This window comes from Battus philenor, unplaced genomic scaffold, assembly GCF_028537555.1.
Source record: "Battus philenor isolate CCGP_79_NKW_IND1 unplaced genomic scaffold, ilBatPhil1.0.hap1 SCAF_3, whole genome shotgun sequence".
Taxonomy (NCBI): domain Eukaryota; kingdom Metazoa; phylum Arthropoda; class Insecta; order Lepidoptera; family Papilionidae; genus Battus; species Battus philenor.
In genome coordinates, this window is record NW_027181693.1 from 11,952,615 (window position 1) to 11,969,457 (window position 16,843).

The following is a 16,843-nucleotide window of genomic DNA, read 5'->3' on the forward strand; positions in this document are numbered from 1 at the left end:
GACATTAAAAAAATTGTATCAAAAATTTCGCATAATAAATTTATATACTTGTTTATCATTGATATTCTAATTTATTGGTATGAACTCGATGTATAAAATATATATCGGTCATGGTCGGTAAATCGACCGAATCCGATTCCGGTTTGTAAACAAAAACGAAATGCTCGTACATTTCGTAGCAAACGGGCCAGGCGTGGTCATTAACTCTTACAACGAAACAAATGCTTCATCACACCTACGTCCTGCTTTGAGTTCTTTACAAGTAACCAGTACTAAATCGATCACTACTTATAAAAACTTGTGCAACCTTTACAAACAAAAAACGCTAACGATGCTGACATTTTTAATATTGTAGGCAGCGATATCAGCATTAAAATTAAAACATTAACTTATCGTGGCAACTTTATTGAACTGGTAATTTAATCTTCAATAATAAAATAATGAGGTCAACTTTTTTTATTTTAAATTCCCTGAACACAAGATGTGAAGATATCTCCGACAAGGAATATTTTTACTGGACTTTGAAAATCGACGTTATTTCTTATGAGGTACAGTCAAAAATTTGTTGGAAGTTCGTCGTGTAAACATAAGGCTATATTTCGAAAAGTGCCACATGAAACAGTTGGTGATCCCAACTCTCGCTTTTTCTGTAAGTTAAAAAGTACATCTATTACTTTTTATTTTTGTTGGTCGTGACTTTAATTAAAGATATTTGTAGTCAACAGAGCACTTAATTAAGCTACTCTTCAAGATCTTTGGCATTGTTTGAGAAGGGCGGTTGAACTTCACTATATAGAGTGTTTAATATTACATAGAAATAAAGTTTTCGTTTAAAACAAAATGAGTGTACGATTTAGCGATTTCATTCGTTTTTTTCATTAGAATTAGAGTGAAATAATAAATTAATGTAACATATTTCAGAGTATTAACTTTATATATGTTGATTTGAAATCGATATAAAAACTTTGAAGCTTTCTGAGACAAATGAGCGCTTATAAATTGTTAAATAACTATGTACATTGTGAAACGGAAATATTTAATTTTACCTCTGAAAATGTTGAAGCTAATCAAGGATCAATATCAAGCGTTTCTTTAAAAATTAAATGTACCCTATTTAATATTGTTAATCCTTTATTTGTATCTCCAGGTATATATTTTACTGCCGTTGCGTTATGGAAAGTTTTAAAAACTATATAGTTAAGAATTAGTATTAAGGAAATAATTTTTAAATTCGAAAATTGAACTTTATCATCTCCTTTTCACATATTAATTTAAAATATTTAGGATTTTCGCTAAGTACTTAGTTGAACAAGGAAGTTATACTTAAATTTAAGAATTTCGTTGCAGCTATGAACATCTGGCATTCTTCTCAAGGTATATAAATAATTGAAGTAGATAATAATATAAATGAATTATCATGTTATAATATTTAGATATTGAATCAAAACGAAAATCAGGAAACTTTATTCTTGCTTACTTTTCGAGGTATATACTCGTATAATTCTAATACAAGTATAGTAAAAATATTTAAATGAATAGACATAATGGTGAAAACATCGGAATCTAGTACGAATTGTATTTTACTAAATAGATATTCTTCTCATAATTATTACGAGTTGGACGTGGATGACCGCGATTTAAAATTGGAAGTCGTTTTCAATTATTCGTCGGACTGCTGAAACACAAGTATTTATGGATGGAACGGAATAGATGTATGCACGTTACGCCCGTTGCGCCCACGGCTCACTAGGTGTTAAAATAGAGGCTCCCCGGGCGGCCGGCGTTCGATCCTATTCCACTTACTTTATGATAATCCCCAATATCCGGCTCGGGTGCACGTCAGCTATGTTTAACACCGACATGCCTGTACACGACCGTATTCTTGAAAACTCAAAATAAATATATTTTGTTTTTAACGTTTTTGCCTCTAATAACATAGATCTTAACTTAATATTGATTACAAAACATGAACAATAATATTAAACATAATATACAAAAATACACGGCAACGAAATAGTTACAACTCTTAGAAAAAAAAATTGTAAAAATATGACAATAAGTCTTTCGAATTTTTTAAATATAGGGCTGTGTTCTTCAGGCGAGAACTCAGTCAAACAATTTTATAGATGTGAAAGTTTCTCAATAGTAGCAAATGTAAAGTAACCTTTACATGTCTTTACATATTATGTTTTTTACTATATTGTCTAGGTTTCCGAGTTAAGACAGCGATTAATAAGTTACAATCTCTAGTCTCTAAGGCCACAACAGCTGAATAAATGAAATAATAAAATAAATGAATCTGTATTTCACTTACCTGAATTCATGATCCATTATAATCATTTTATCCGTGGCATTAATTTCATGAATTCAACAACATAATTGATAAAAAATTAATTTCTTGACGAATACATTACTCAATTTCATGCATATTATAAATCATCGCATCAAAGGAATATCGGTATAATAAATTGTAACTCATCAGAATTATTTAATACTGATGCCGCAAAAGAAAATAAAACTTCTTAGCACGTCAATCACGTTTTTTCGAGACCCTTTTTTGTATTTGAATGTTTATCAGGTCATTTGCATACAAAGTGTTCTGCGAAATCACGGTTGCATTAGCATTAGGACAATCTGTGGACAGCGGGCCCGTCAGGTGGATCATTGTCTCTTTCACCGGCGTCTTGTGGACCTGGCGGTGTTGGTATAATGTAAGAGGTGTGTCTTGCGGAGGAATTAATATTTTACACACTATCTGATATAATCTATTTATATTTTTTCTTGACCATGACCTACACAGGCCAGGCATTCATCTTATATGAATATATAGTATATGACAAAATGTGTAATTTATGATTATGTGCTACTATTTAAGTATGTTCTTTCAGTCCACAGACCAATACTTGAACGTTGTATAATGGTATACTGAAGAAGCCACAGCCCATCCTCTAGAAACGTTTGTAATCAGTGGCAGTGTGAATTATAGTGTCCCAGGAATCGATCCCTCGACCTACGATCTCAGGTCTTAGCCCTCTGCCGCTGGGAAACCACTTCTTTATGAGAATATTAACTGTGATCGTATAATTAGAGTAGAATTATTGATTTTTACTTTTAACTTCATTTTTATTTTTTACTCATTCTAATAATTTCAATATTGTAAAACTCATACGAATATAGTAATACCACTGGTTTATTGTATCCCACAGTTCAGGTCTATGATATTCTAAGTTAGATAACGTTGTACGAAGATTCTAGATGAAAGCCGCTTCCAACCGTTCCTATTTCCAATAGGCTATGTGACAAGCCTACGTCTAGCAGTGAACATCTTTTGACTGAATTGATAATGATGGACTAGGAATTTCTTCCTATGTTATTCTTCCAGCGCTAACGCTTCTAGAAGTGCAATAATATTAGTTGTAGAAATTCTTAAAATAACCGCAACCTATTGGGCCTCTCGGGCATTCTTGAACAACGAAGCTTATGGCGTCTCTGAGGTCCTTGTTAAGGAGCATGTGTAGAAGCAACTGAAGACCTTGCGCCATCAGTCCAGTGTTATTAATAATGTAACTGTCCGAATCGAGGCTCTGGAAAGGGCCACTATATAAAAGTTTCCGCGCTGAGCAAACCCTGAATGCTGAATATGCAAAAAAGCAAACAGCATTTATCGACGACAAAGAAAACGACGTATAGTTTTTATGTATATGACTTTCTTAATCAATTTCTCTTCTTAGTATTTGAATTCATACACATGTCTTATTATACTCTCACCGTATTGATTTGTATATAACGACCACCGCGTCATCAGAGCTAGAATACTAAGCCACTATTAACGCGGTCACGGGAAAGGAAAACATTTCACTGAATGTGTTACAGATAGTTGAGATATTTTTATTGCCTAGGTATTAATCAATTATAAAAAGAAATATTTGGAGATTGAATAACACATAATACGGCAGATTCAATTAACCGGAGGTACATCGTAGCTTAAGTGTTGACGGGTCGTATCGCTCTGCTCCCAGTACCGCTATAAATTAGCGACCAAAATAAATAGCATTCCTTGTGCGCTTCGAACGAGGGCGTTAACTGCCTCCGTCATGCAGCTGTAACACTGCTAAAGCATATGCTATTTCTACAAAGTTTCTATGTCAACTTAAAAATAAAATTAAAAAAAAATCTTTATAACATGAACGTGCGTTCTTTAACAATTATCAGTCCGTCAAATCCGTAAATATATACATATATATGTTTATATGTGTGAGCATATATATAAAAAATAGCTATGAAAAATTACCTCAAACTGTTATCTATACGTAGGTCTATATAAACTTCGTACTGTCAGTACGTAAGTTATTGTCTTGACGCAGTTTAATACAAAAAATAAAACGTGTTTAAGTATGATCACCATCTTTGTTGATTTAATATATCAATAAAATATACAGTATAATACTTAAACGTTTTATATTTCGTTTCCAAAGGTAATACCAACATTTTTTGTTTTCGTGAAAGTCAATAGTTTAAAAGCTAGAGCAATTTTTTCAAAGAAAACTTTTTTTTTACTATTTTCTCGGAATTTTTAGATTTTTCTTGCCTTAATAATCGTCTACCCTATGGAATTGTGATTTTTAATAATTCAATTTGATATACACAAATTTTAATATCATTCTATGTTATATATATCGAAACTTACATTGGGTAATTAAAAAGTAGTAAGGAAAGTGGAAAAAATTATATAGTTTTAATAACATTAAAGAAATTTTACATATGAATTTATGTTATTCTTGTATGATTTTATAAGTGAATTGAGCAGGGGTAGCCGGCGGTATGACTGAAGTTACTATACCAGATCGCAAGTTCGATTTCCGGTTTACAGTCTTATGTATTTTACACTTTGGACATTAATTATATATGATTACCATTGCTTACAAATAAGGTTTAAGAGGATGGACAGCGGCATCTTCTGCGTACTATAATACCACTGTGTGCGAATTGCGGATATCCGCCATAGAGACCTTTGGCTGGCCTTACAATAGGCGTCTATCGACTGAAACAACTACATGAACTTATAAGATATACGTACGGAATGAGGGGCCTATGGTGGTGTTCTGTCATGGGAGCAATGTCCGTGTTAAACTGAACGGATGGCAAACGCCCGGCTGCGGTTTTACTACCGATACTGATTTATCTCGGTTAAAAAAAACTTCTATAATAAATACTTATAAAGTAAAGTACATTGGAAATTTATTGCAATGTAAGTTATTTTTCATATTCAATTTGTTAGACAGACTGTCACGTCGGTTAAAATAACTTGTATGTTTAGGACTTTATTTTAAATATTCTAAATATGTTTTTTCACACAAATGTTCAACATGTAGAAACATAAACGGAAATACTTTCTTATAAAGACAGCTTATAAATTATTTTTTGATAAATATTAAGTTATGTAAATATTAATCTAACACGAAGCAATGTAAACTTTGGTAGTAAACCAATAATCCCCGTTGTGTATAGTAAGCATTTTTTAATGTTATTTACCACAATACATCAGTAAAATAAATACTGTAGATATACTAGAGTAGCAGTAGCATATAGGATAGTTGAGCGTTCGCGATATGTTATGGATAATTTAAATAAAATAAAAGCACTATTGGAACACGGTGACAAATCCCTGCTTTGTTTATTATGTTTTACAATGAATCGTGTTAACTGGTTTTAATATTTATTATTTTATTGTGTTTGATGAGGGTTTTTCAACTTTCGTATTGTATTGTGTTGTGTTTTTTTTTTAAATATGGAAGATGACATACGCTTATTTCAAACCTGTAAAATTATATTTTAAATAACATGAAAGCGTTGCCTTGTATCTAACACTTTATGAGGCTAATTCAGTGCAAAAACGCGTGGCAAGAAACGATAAATCAACGGCCTGAGTGTTAATTGGGACGTTTCTCGCGCTGAGATGATAACGTATGAATACGTCTCACCTCTGCTGCTCAGGCGAAAAAATATCGCGTTGAAAGCAAAAAAATCGACGCTAACAACCGTGTGCCCGGCCCCCACTGACAAGCTTCGAGTTTTATTTTTTTTAATACTTTAAAAGCATTCTTATTCGAAATTGACTAACGGTATTTTTGCAGATTTATAACCTTTTTTCTATGTGATTTATTTTGCAGGTAGCTTCATTGTAACACCTAAAATTAAGTATAAAATCTTAACATTATCTATATGAGTTGTATAATCTTCAATTAATGAATCTATAAAAATATTAATTTTTAAATTTACAAAGGGAACAAATATATTATTTAAAACAAGACTGTAACAACATAGCTGTTAATTATCTCGAGATAAACTAAGTATTTTCTCACCGCACATATGTGACGACAATCCTCTCCAATAATCTATAGGCGCCGACAGCCGGTATTAGCTAAGTTTGGAACATATTTTTTGTTACAACAAAATACCAACCGTACCATTCCCCTCCAAACAAGTCGCTTAAACTTTCTTCACCAGATTAGTTATAAAGGAATTTTTTCGAGGGAATCTATTTTCGAATAACGGATGCAATTATTCTTCTAACGTTACCATCGTAACCATTTCATGTTGCACCGCAAGTAAGGGAGAGTTATGTTATACAGAAGGTCATATGGACTGGTTATATCTTTTTGAGTCAATTCAATTGTTGCAAATAAAATACCACCTACACTATCAGCACACAAAGTGAAACATAAGAAAGTTAATTAAGACGTCTGCGCTCGTAATGACTATCGTATTAAACGACGATTTATTTTAATGAAACGTAGCCAGCAATGAAATCCGCGATTGAGTTAAAAAGAAACTAATTTAATGCGAACTTCATTGCATTTTCATTAATATTATTCTTCGCTTATTTAATGTCATTTTATAATACGTACTAATTTATACCAACGATGATGGTGTTCCAACTATTTACTATTCATAACTTCGTACAGAAAAGACTTAAATGAATTGGCTTTGAGATAAATGCTATGTATGTATCACAAAATAAAAATACACAACGATAAATCAACAGTGATTCCGATGGTATAAATATTTAAAAAGGGACTCGACAGTTTATAATTTTCAACAGTTTACGAAACGTACGCCAACGCTCCGTGTCATTGACCTTTCTGTATTAATTGACGGAATAAAGCTTTGAAAATGCATTTGATTGATAAATAATTGTTTGTTTAGAGGGTGGTAGATTAGAAGCGGAACTGAAGTATACAGCGAAGGCGCTGGGGGAAGCAGACTCTTCCACACATCAGCTCATCATACAAACTGCGAAAGACCCAGACGTCTCGTTGTTACACGTCGGCGCGTTGCTTGATCATTTACAGGTAATGTATAATATATAATATGTCGTATGTTGTGTTTTTTTATTTAATACGTTTATACCGTTGACATTGTATCGGCACCTTTGTTAAATTAATTTGAATATAGTTTTGGTAAAAACAACATTTTATTTAAGGATCCTTATTACGTTTGTTCATCCCTTTTAATTGTTAAGAATTCGCCAAGTTTTAGCTTTTCTTGTAATTTTGTAATTGTACCTAATTTATACACTTCCGAGAAGTGGATAAAGCTTTTTTAATAAATGTCGTATGCCACTATAAAGATTTTATTTAAATATATTAAACATATGATTAATGACGACCACGATTTGGTAGATGCGGCTTAGTAGGCCGTAGTAGGCACGCTACCTCACTAGGTGGACCGGTGAACTAACATAGTCAAGAACGGGGGAAGTTGCTGGGCAGGGCACGACCAGCCATCGTGACGAGGTGGCGAGTGGTTGAGAAAGATTTGCATGTAGTACAAAATTTGATCCAAGGATATTACCCAAGATTATAGCAGCAGTACTTACATTCAAAATAATTTAATTTGTGGATCGAAATTTGAAACCTAAAATCCTAAACATTTTATTTAATTTCAACCGCAATAGCTCAAGTTTGAAATACGTTCAACACGATGCCAAAATAAATTCCGCACGGTTGAATTGTATTATTAGAACTGACGAAAGATTACAAAATCCGGTAATTACGTTCGAAACGGCCTCGTTAGCACTCTATAACTAACAAATCGAGAACACGTTTAATTAAAACTTGACTCTAAACGTTATTTATATGTAAATAGGTAGTACAGGCGGCGACGCGGGTTACAATTCATATGTACGACATTGAGTGGCGGCTCAAGGATCTCTGCTACAGTCCCAGTATCCCGGACTTCGAGGCCTACCACATCGAGAAAATATTCGACAACATCATCCCTTGCGCCATCATCACGCCTCTCGATTGTTTTTGGGAAGGATCCAAGCTATTGGGACCCGATTATCCTATTGTCGTTCCGTAAGTAATTCAAATAAAAATAAAAATACAAAATTAATTTTTCATGCAAATAAGAGTTAGTCAAGAATTTTTGTAAACGTCAGAATCAAAGTCAAAATAAAAATTGATTTGTTACACGAGATCATTACAATCATATATAATCGTCAGCATAAAATTAAGTTTACGTTAGTTCTACTGGGAAGAATTAACAAGAAACTCATTGGAGTTTGTAATTTGTTAAGAATTTAAAAAAAGAAACAATACAATCCATTTCAAAACATCTTTATCGTGAACATACTACGAAATAGTATAGTACGAAATTTGATAGATCATTAATAAATTTCTTGAATTTACTAAGAGATAAATTTACCGTTGCGATTCAAAAAGATTTTAAAATAATCAGCGAACATTTAATTTACAGAGGTCTTCAACATAAGTTGAGATGGACGCACTTAAACCCACAAGAGGTTCTGGAGGAAGTGAGGAAGCTGAAATTCCAGTTTCCATTAAGCACGATGGAGGCTTACATGAAGAGGGCCGGCATTACGTCCGCCTACATGAAAAAACCGTGTTTGGACCCCACCGATGCACATTGTCCAGACACGGCACCCAACAAGAAGACCGGACATGTAATTATCTATATTAATACGTACATCTATTAACGTTTATCAAGTGTGCGTGAGTTTATAACGAGAGCTTGAGTTCAGTTAAGATTAATGCTTATAAATAACATTATGCGGTTAAGAACAAGATTCTTTTCAATTACAAATAGAAGGCGTATGATTCATTTGTCACTATTGCGTGTATTTTATTAACGACATAGTTCGATTCACAAGACTTATTTGTATAGTTGAAATAACAACGGACTTTATGCGGGCATAAACTAGTGCAGCGTCTTGACAAATAAACTTATTTAAAAGGTTCAGCGAGATTTTAAATTCTTACTATCAACATAAAATAGTTTTGTAAACTGTTACAACGTCGATGAAAGCGGCCGACGGTGGCCAGATGGTGGCTACCTGCTACCTGCTTTGAAAATAAAGCTAAATACGTTCTCGACGCCCCTAAAATAATTTAACAATCCGAACAATACAATTTCCCGCGTTCAGTCTTCTACAAGTCTTTCTAAGAATTGTCTAACAAAAATTTTTAGCTGTGTTACCAGGTATGAAGTAAATTTTAATTACCGTTATAAATTATACTATTACAGTATTCAGAAGTATTATTAACTGTTTTAAATCAAACTAAGCGTTGGTTGGGTAAGGTACGGACTTAATGACAAGTGAAATGTTTACGGAGCTGCTCCTTGTTAACAATGAGTCAGTGGGAGACGGTCAGGAATCCTTGGACGTCGCGTTTAATGAAACAAACAATAGTAATCGCAGTTCAGTGGGCAGGGTGGTTTTTTGTACCGAGAGCGTTCGCCACCCACGTCCTCCGAAGGAACGGGCGCTCATTGTTCCGACGAGCATTATACGGGCGCATTGTGGACGACTCAATGGGCCGCGCTATAGTCTCATAATGTCACTATTATATCAATATGCCGATACAAGCAATTCCACGTAAAACTGCTGAATTTTTAACGCGACTTTGTCTATCTCCGAATGTTATTATCGATGTGCAGTCGTGTAGATTATCTAACATTGAATTAATTCTCAATATAATCTATATATACATTTACTGATTCGTGGAAATCTTTCTATTTATATACAGCATATTTTAATGATATAACATATACCAGTTCGTTTGCGTTAATAATGCAATGGATAATAATGTCATGTTCACAGTGACCAATTGAAGGCATATATTCGAAAGCAATGATTAAATTTTTTTAAAAAAATCTTACGGTTAAACACTGTTTATTAGTGAGTAACATCTAATCTTAAATGATTAATAATAAAAAGTTTATAAATATAAAGCATTATAAATTACGCTAATAACGACTAGATTTATTTATTGTAAAGCGATACGTACGCTTCGGTTATGCAAAAATGTGGAGCACACAATGGACCGAGTGCCGACCTGAAATCTCAGATTCAGTTCTCAGCTCACACTGCGTGTAGTAAACTATATTACAGCTATTACTAACAAACATCGAACGACACTTGGTCGTAGACAAGAGAAGAATGCCAGAGGAACATAAGAGATATAATATAAACTAGGGTCAAATCGTGCTCCTTTATAATGACAACTCTAAATATAAAATAATGCTAAGAGGCTCCAATCGCATCATTTGACTTTAATTTTGGATCAACAGAAAATCGAGTTTGTGTGATCATATTCATAAATATCATATTCTCGTTTAATCGCTTAAGAACCTATACACTGCAGTAGAATCTTTTTAATAGTTTTTATTTGATGACCCCTTTTTCACTTTATTGTATGGTAATCATCATCAGAACAGTACGACCTACGATCATAAAGACTTGCGTCGGGGCTTCGATTCCCCGAATACAATCTTGTATAAATCACACTATAACATATATAGGCTTATCCCTTTTAAATATCTTTGGTGGAGGCTATCCCTTCAGTGGGAGTCTAGAGGTTAAAACGGCGTCGACAATTCATCGTCTTTTCAACCTCAAGGCCTTCACTGCTAGACATAGATCTTACCCATAGATTTACAATAACAATTACGCAGATGATAATTATGAGTGATTATTATCTAATGGAAATTTTATTTATACAAGCGGTTGACAACAAACGAGTTAAAAATCTCAAGGAGGTCGTATTTAATTCTAAAGAAATAATTTTAACTTCATTGATTAATAAGCGTGATATTGATATGGACTGGTTTCTGCAGATCCCAGATGTAGCAGCGGAACTGTCCCACGGTTGCTACGGTTTCGCCGCAGCGTACATGCACTGGCCGGAACAGCTGATCGTGGGCGGCGCCACAAGGAACTCCACGAACGCATTGCGCAGCGCAAAAGCACTGCAAAGCGTTGTGCAGCTGATGGGGGAGCGGGAGATGTTCGAATACTGGGCGGATCATTATAAAGTGCACCACATCGGATGGAGTCAGGAGAAGGCGGCCGCTGTACTCGACTCCTGGCAGAGGAAGTTTGCTGCTGTGAGTTGCTAACTTCTTTACACCTGTAAATGATCGCACATTCTTAATACTTTGGTGATACACATGATTTTGAAATACACAATATTGCGCAATTACCGACCTTTCCATTATTTACCTTGAATGTGATGGGTTAACTCAGTTATTTCATTAACTACACTGTACCGATGAAAATAATGAGAGAATTTAAGCATTAGTTACATCTTTAATGAAAACATCATTAGTTGAGCATTAAGGTGAATTGATGTAAAATAAGTTGGCATTAAAAACCTTAACCTTAACTACAAGCAATATCTGATCCAGAAAAGTAACAAGTTTGATAGTGTCGGCTTAGTATCGCTGCTAGACATGATCACGACGTCTTTATCGGCAGAGATAGATGCATTTTATACTAGGTAACGCCATGTACTGAACAGGTTTTCTTCAACCTTTCAACTTGCAAATTTGTATAGCGCTACCGAAACCACTGTACCACGCCTTAGGAAAGTATAACTAGGTGGGAGCTGAGGAAAAAAAGCAGGAATGGCACTTCCTAACTGACAAATGATTGACAGTCATTCACCATCTATAATACAGCGAATGTTTTGATTTAGTCAATTGCATGCGTTAATGCGAATAATTGTTCATGCTCATAATAACAATTTCGTTTATTTAATGGTTACAGGAAGTAAGAAAAATGACGACATCGGAATCCGTGTCACCGTCCTATAGCTTCTACCCGTTCTCCACGTCTACCCTCAACGACATTCTGGGCAAATTCTCCGAACTTTCACTTAAAAATATTATACTGGGATACATGTTCATGGTACGGATCTTACGTTTATCTTATCTAATATTAATTGTGTCAAAGTATATATTAAAATATTAAATCACTACCTAGTAAGACGTTACCATTGAGCAAATTTGATTTTATTATACACCTAACTAAAAAATAAACTATGGTCATCTATATCTATGTACTGACTCATCGATATCTCTGAACCATAGAACCATAGATAATCCAATATTATAATAGAATTTGTAAAAAATTTTCTTTCACTAAGCAGAGAGAGGTCAGCTAAGAACCAATTTAACTTTGCCTAAATATTTTTTGCTGTTGTATTTATTCCATGTTTATTTCTATATTTTACGTCACACGAAGTGTGGGCGTGGCAAGGCTATTTGAGCAAATGAGGTGAAGAATGAAAAGTGATGAAAAGAAGGAAGTTAAAAATGAATGAGTATGTAAGATCATGTGAAGATCATGTGAAGTATGTGAAAAGACCGAATGAATGATCTTAAGGAGACTGAAAGAAGAAGAAAGAAATAAAAGAAGGATGTGAAATAATTGATTGATAATTGTAAGTTCCCTGTACCTAAAAGAGGCAGGGGAGACCGACAGGCCCTCAATAACGAGAGCTATATTAAAAATAATAACATTAAAAATTAAATGGGTGGTTCATCATTCAAAGCAATTAAAGACAATCTTAATATGGAAATAAAAGGACAAGTGATGTAGCAGAACAATTTTTTAGCCATTTTTTTAATTTATTATTGTTTTTCTTATTTAAGTTTGATTATTTACGCTTCGTTTCAGTTGATATATGTTGCGGTAACTTTGATACAATGGCGCGATCCCATTCGCTCGCAGGCCGGCGTGGGCATCGCCGGTGTGTTGCTGCTGTCGATAACTGTCGCCGCGGGCTTAGGTTTTTGTGCATTATTAGGTGCGCTATTTTTTTATTTATTATTCTTTTTAATTTTGTTACCCATTCCATATGAATGATATTTTTAAATTCAAATTTATTATCATTCAAGCAAGGCAGGTTGTCATTCAGATTCATTTTAGATATAAAAGTAAAACAAACGAATGCCTAGGTAGGATTTAGGTCTACGACAGTTTAAGATCTAAGTTGCAGATTATTATTTATGCGTACAGAGCCATAAAGGATCTGTTAACCTGAATTTGTTAAATTTAAAGTCTAATTTTTAATAATGTTTATCTGCCATAAAAATTTTGTATTCATGACAGATAAATGTTATATTCATGCATTGCATGATCTTATATTCAGTCCAGCAAGACGATGTTTATACATTTTTTAAATCCTTTTTTAAAATAAAACATGAAATAATATTTAAAGATAAATCAATTACTATCGTTATCATGTAGTCGTTAAAGACAATTCCATAACAATAATCTTTTTCCAGGTATACCGTTTAACGCGTCAAGTACACAGATAGTGCCGTTCTTGGCACTAGGGCTAGGCGTACAGGATATGTTTCTTCTCACTCATACGTACGTGGAACAAGCGGGAGATGTGCCGCGAGAGGAGCGTACTGGTTTGGTGCTCAAGAAGAGCGGGTTGAGCGTTCTCTTGGCTTCCCTGTGCAATGTTATGGCATTTCTTGCTGCAGCGTTACTGCCGATACCGGCGTTAAGAGTGTTCTGCTTACAGGTAAATAGCCAACTTTTGGCACAAATAACTATGTATTCTTCTCCCATAAATTAAAGTCAAGCCCAAGTCCGATTATAGCGCAACCCTTTATTTTTATATATCTTTAACTTTTTTTTAAATCACGGTTTGTAAAAGTTGTAAGTGTTAATAAATATGAGCAAATAATTTGACAAAAGAGTTTTTTTTTTTTCAAAATTGGAACATTGCTATATGAAATTATATATTAGTCTGTCGTTTACTCAACCTAACACTTATAGTTAGTTACACAGGTAATTATTTTCTCTTTTTTAAATAGCAATAATTTAAGAAATACGTGACAGAGAATTCTTAATGAATTTTTTAGAGTTAAGGCAAGTGCCTTATCATTTTGAGCTTTCGGCTTAACGTTGATTTATGGGAAAACACGTATAATGTTTGGCCACGAATAAATTATCCTTTGTAATAATCTAGGTATTTTTGAAAAATAAAACAGGTTTAAAACAATTTCAGGCTGCAATCCTTCTCCTTTTCAACCTCGGTTCTATGCTACTCGTGTTTCCGGCGATGATATCGTTGGATCTGCGTCGGAGATCCGCTGCACGCGCGGACCTTCTCTGCTGCCTAATGCCTGAGTCCCCAGTGACAAGAACTAAGAAAGTTCCAGAACGTTCCAGTCGTAATGGAAAAAATGATAGGGTAAGTTAACATATTACGTTTATACATATTATTCATTTATTTCTCCTTTTTGCAACTTGTGTAATGGCGGACTTAATGCCTTATAGGGTTTCTCAACCATTTACCGTATATCTATTATATATCTTTAACACCAGTGACATTTTATATACGAAGATAATTAAGTAAATCTAAAGTACTGTGAATGAACTGTACCTGTTTTATTAACAACGTATATGTTTTAATTGATAATAAATTAAGCGTAATTATTAAAATATTTTTTGCAACCTAGATATTTATTTCATTATGTGGTCAACAGAGCAAATGGAAAGACACGACTCGCCAGCCTTTAGACCCTGAAGTGTCAGCGGATGCGAATAAAACATGCTGTATCAGTTTATCTCTCACAAAGTGGGCAAAAAATCACTACGCGCCTTTTATAATGCGTCCCGCTGTTAAGGTAAGCATCAACTAAATATATACATAACTTGGACATTTATTGATGATTCCGAAAAGAATTGACAAAAAGGTCTGCTTTTCAGAGCTTTATAAATAAATAATGAAAAAATGATGTATGTTATGTGTTAGCAGCAGCTTTTTTATTGTATTAAGAACTTAAATGTATATATAAGTTAGTAACACTATGATTAAAAATCTTCAATTAATAAAATTTATTAAAGTTGAATAAATAAAAAGTAATTAATGAATTTGATAAAAGTGCCCGCTACTATATCTTAACGCTGCAGGAAATGTTTAATTTTTTAACAATTGTATGAAAGTACTTTATTAATATTTGTTGTATTTTTAGGTCACTTCAATGCTTGCGTTAATAGCAGTGATATTAGCAAGCGTTTGGGGAGCAACCAAAGTTAAAGACGGCCTAGACCTCACCGACATTGTCCCCGAAAACACCGACGAGCATGAATTTCTATCAAGACAGGAGAAATACTTTGGATTTTACAACATGTACGCCGTAACCCAGGGCGACTTCGAATACCCGACAAATCAAAAGCTTCTTTACGAATACCACGATCAATTCGTTCGAATACCTAATATAATAAAAAACGACAACGGCGGGCTAACAAAATTCTGGCTAAGCCTATTTCGAGATTGGTTGTTAGACCTTCAAGCGGCATTTGATAAGGAAGTCGCGAGTGGTTGCATATCACAAGAGTACTGGTGCAAAAACGCAAGCGATGAAGGAATATTGGCGTATAAATTGATGGTGCAGACTGGCCACGTTGATAACCCAATAGAAAAATCACTAGTAAGCGCTGACACTAAAAACGGACATAGATTAGTCGACAAAGACGGGATAATTAATCCGAAAGCGTTTTACAATTACTTATCTGCCTGGGCTACGAATGATGCGCTGGCATATGGCGCGTCGCAGGCCAATTTGAAGCCGCAACCAAAAAGATGGACGCATTCCCCAGGAGACGTTGATTTGAAGATTCCGAAATCATCTCCATTGATTTATACGCAGTTACCTTTCTACTTATCAGGACTCAGTGATACGGATAGTATAAAGGCATTAATAATGTCTGTCCGAGAATTGTGTCTGAAGTTTGAAGCCAAAGGATTATCTAATTTCCCGTCTGGAATACCTTTTCTATTTTGGGAACAATATCTTTATTTGAGAACTTCATTACTTCTGGCATTGGCATGCGCTTTAGCAGCTGTTTTTGTGGTGAGTTGTGTTTTTATACATTTTATTACATCATCATCACCATCACTATTAAAGACAAACAATAATGAACACAAGCTTCACCTATAGATTTCCGATTTCAATAGGACCGGTAGGATGAGGCCTCCATACAACCTCTTTCGACGACCTTGATATGGTCGTTTATCCAATTTTTTAGTAACCTAATGTTTTTTTAAACTTTTTGTTTGCGGGCCGAATATCCTTAAGACAACCCCTAAATCTCTCACAGATTTTTTATATAATTAAGTGATGTATACCAATACAAAATAACATTGCCAACAAACTTTTATTTTAAATGCCCTTGCCCTTTGAAAAAGAAGTTTAATAATGTTTCTGTAGTACAAAAAATATGTTAGTGTTATTAAAACGCTTGCTATTCAATTAAAATTTAATATTTATTTCATGTAATAATATAACAGCATTCAAGTTATTGCATTTATGAAGATCTATAATCGACACTATAGACATTGTTAATTAATTTTTACATGAACGCGTACATTTCTGATAACGGTAATGTTTAGAATTAGATTTATTATTATTATAAAGAATCAAAACGTTAAACCAATTTTTTTATAGTGCTGAAATTTCTTTTTTGTATATGTATTAAGTAAATTGAAAAAGAGTAAACAGTTTATATATT

The 16,843-nt window shown here is 33.9% G+C and overlaps 1 protein-coding gene across 1 annotated transcript in view; it reads left to right on the plus strand.

Moving 5' to 3' along the window:
* The window catches only part of ptc (protein patched), a 36,732-nt gene that overhangs the window by 15,876 nt on the left and 4,013 nt on the right, over positions 1 to 16,843 (plus strand). Inside the window, exons 3-12 of the mRNA XM_068770252.1 lie at positions 7,207 to 7,352; positions 8,149 to 8,360; positions 8,761 to 8,968; positions 11,143 to 11,412; positions 12,074 to 12,214; positions 12,986 to 13,115; positions 13,597 to 13,844; positions 14,334 to 14,519; positions 14,815 to 14,955; positions 15,304 to 16,185. Of these exons, the coding sequence (XP_068626353.1) occupies positions 7,207 to 7,352; positions 8,149 to 8,360; positions 8,761 to 8,968; positions 11,143 to 11,412; positions 12,074 to 12,214; positions 12,986 to 13,115; positions 13,597 to 13,844; positions 14,334 to 14,519; positions 14,815 to 14,955; positions 15,304 to 16,185 (2,564 nt within the window). The remainder of the gene's footprint in view (positions 1 to 7,206; positions 7,353 to 8,148; positions 8,361 to 8,760; positions 8,969 to 11,142; positions 11,413 to 12,073; positions 12,215 to 12,985; positions 13,116 to 13,596; positions 13,845 to 14,333; positions 14,520 to 14,814; positions 14,956 to 15,303; positions 16,186 to 16,843) is intronic.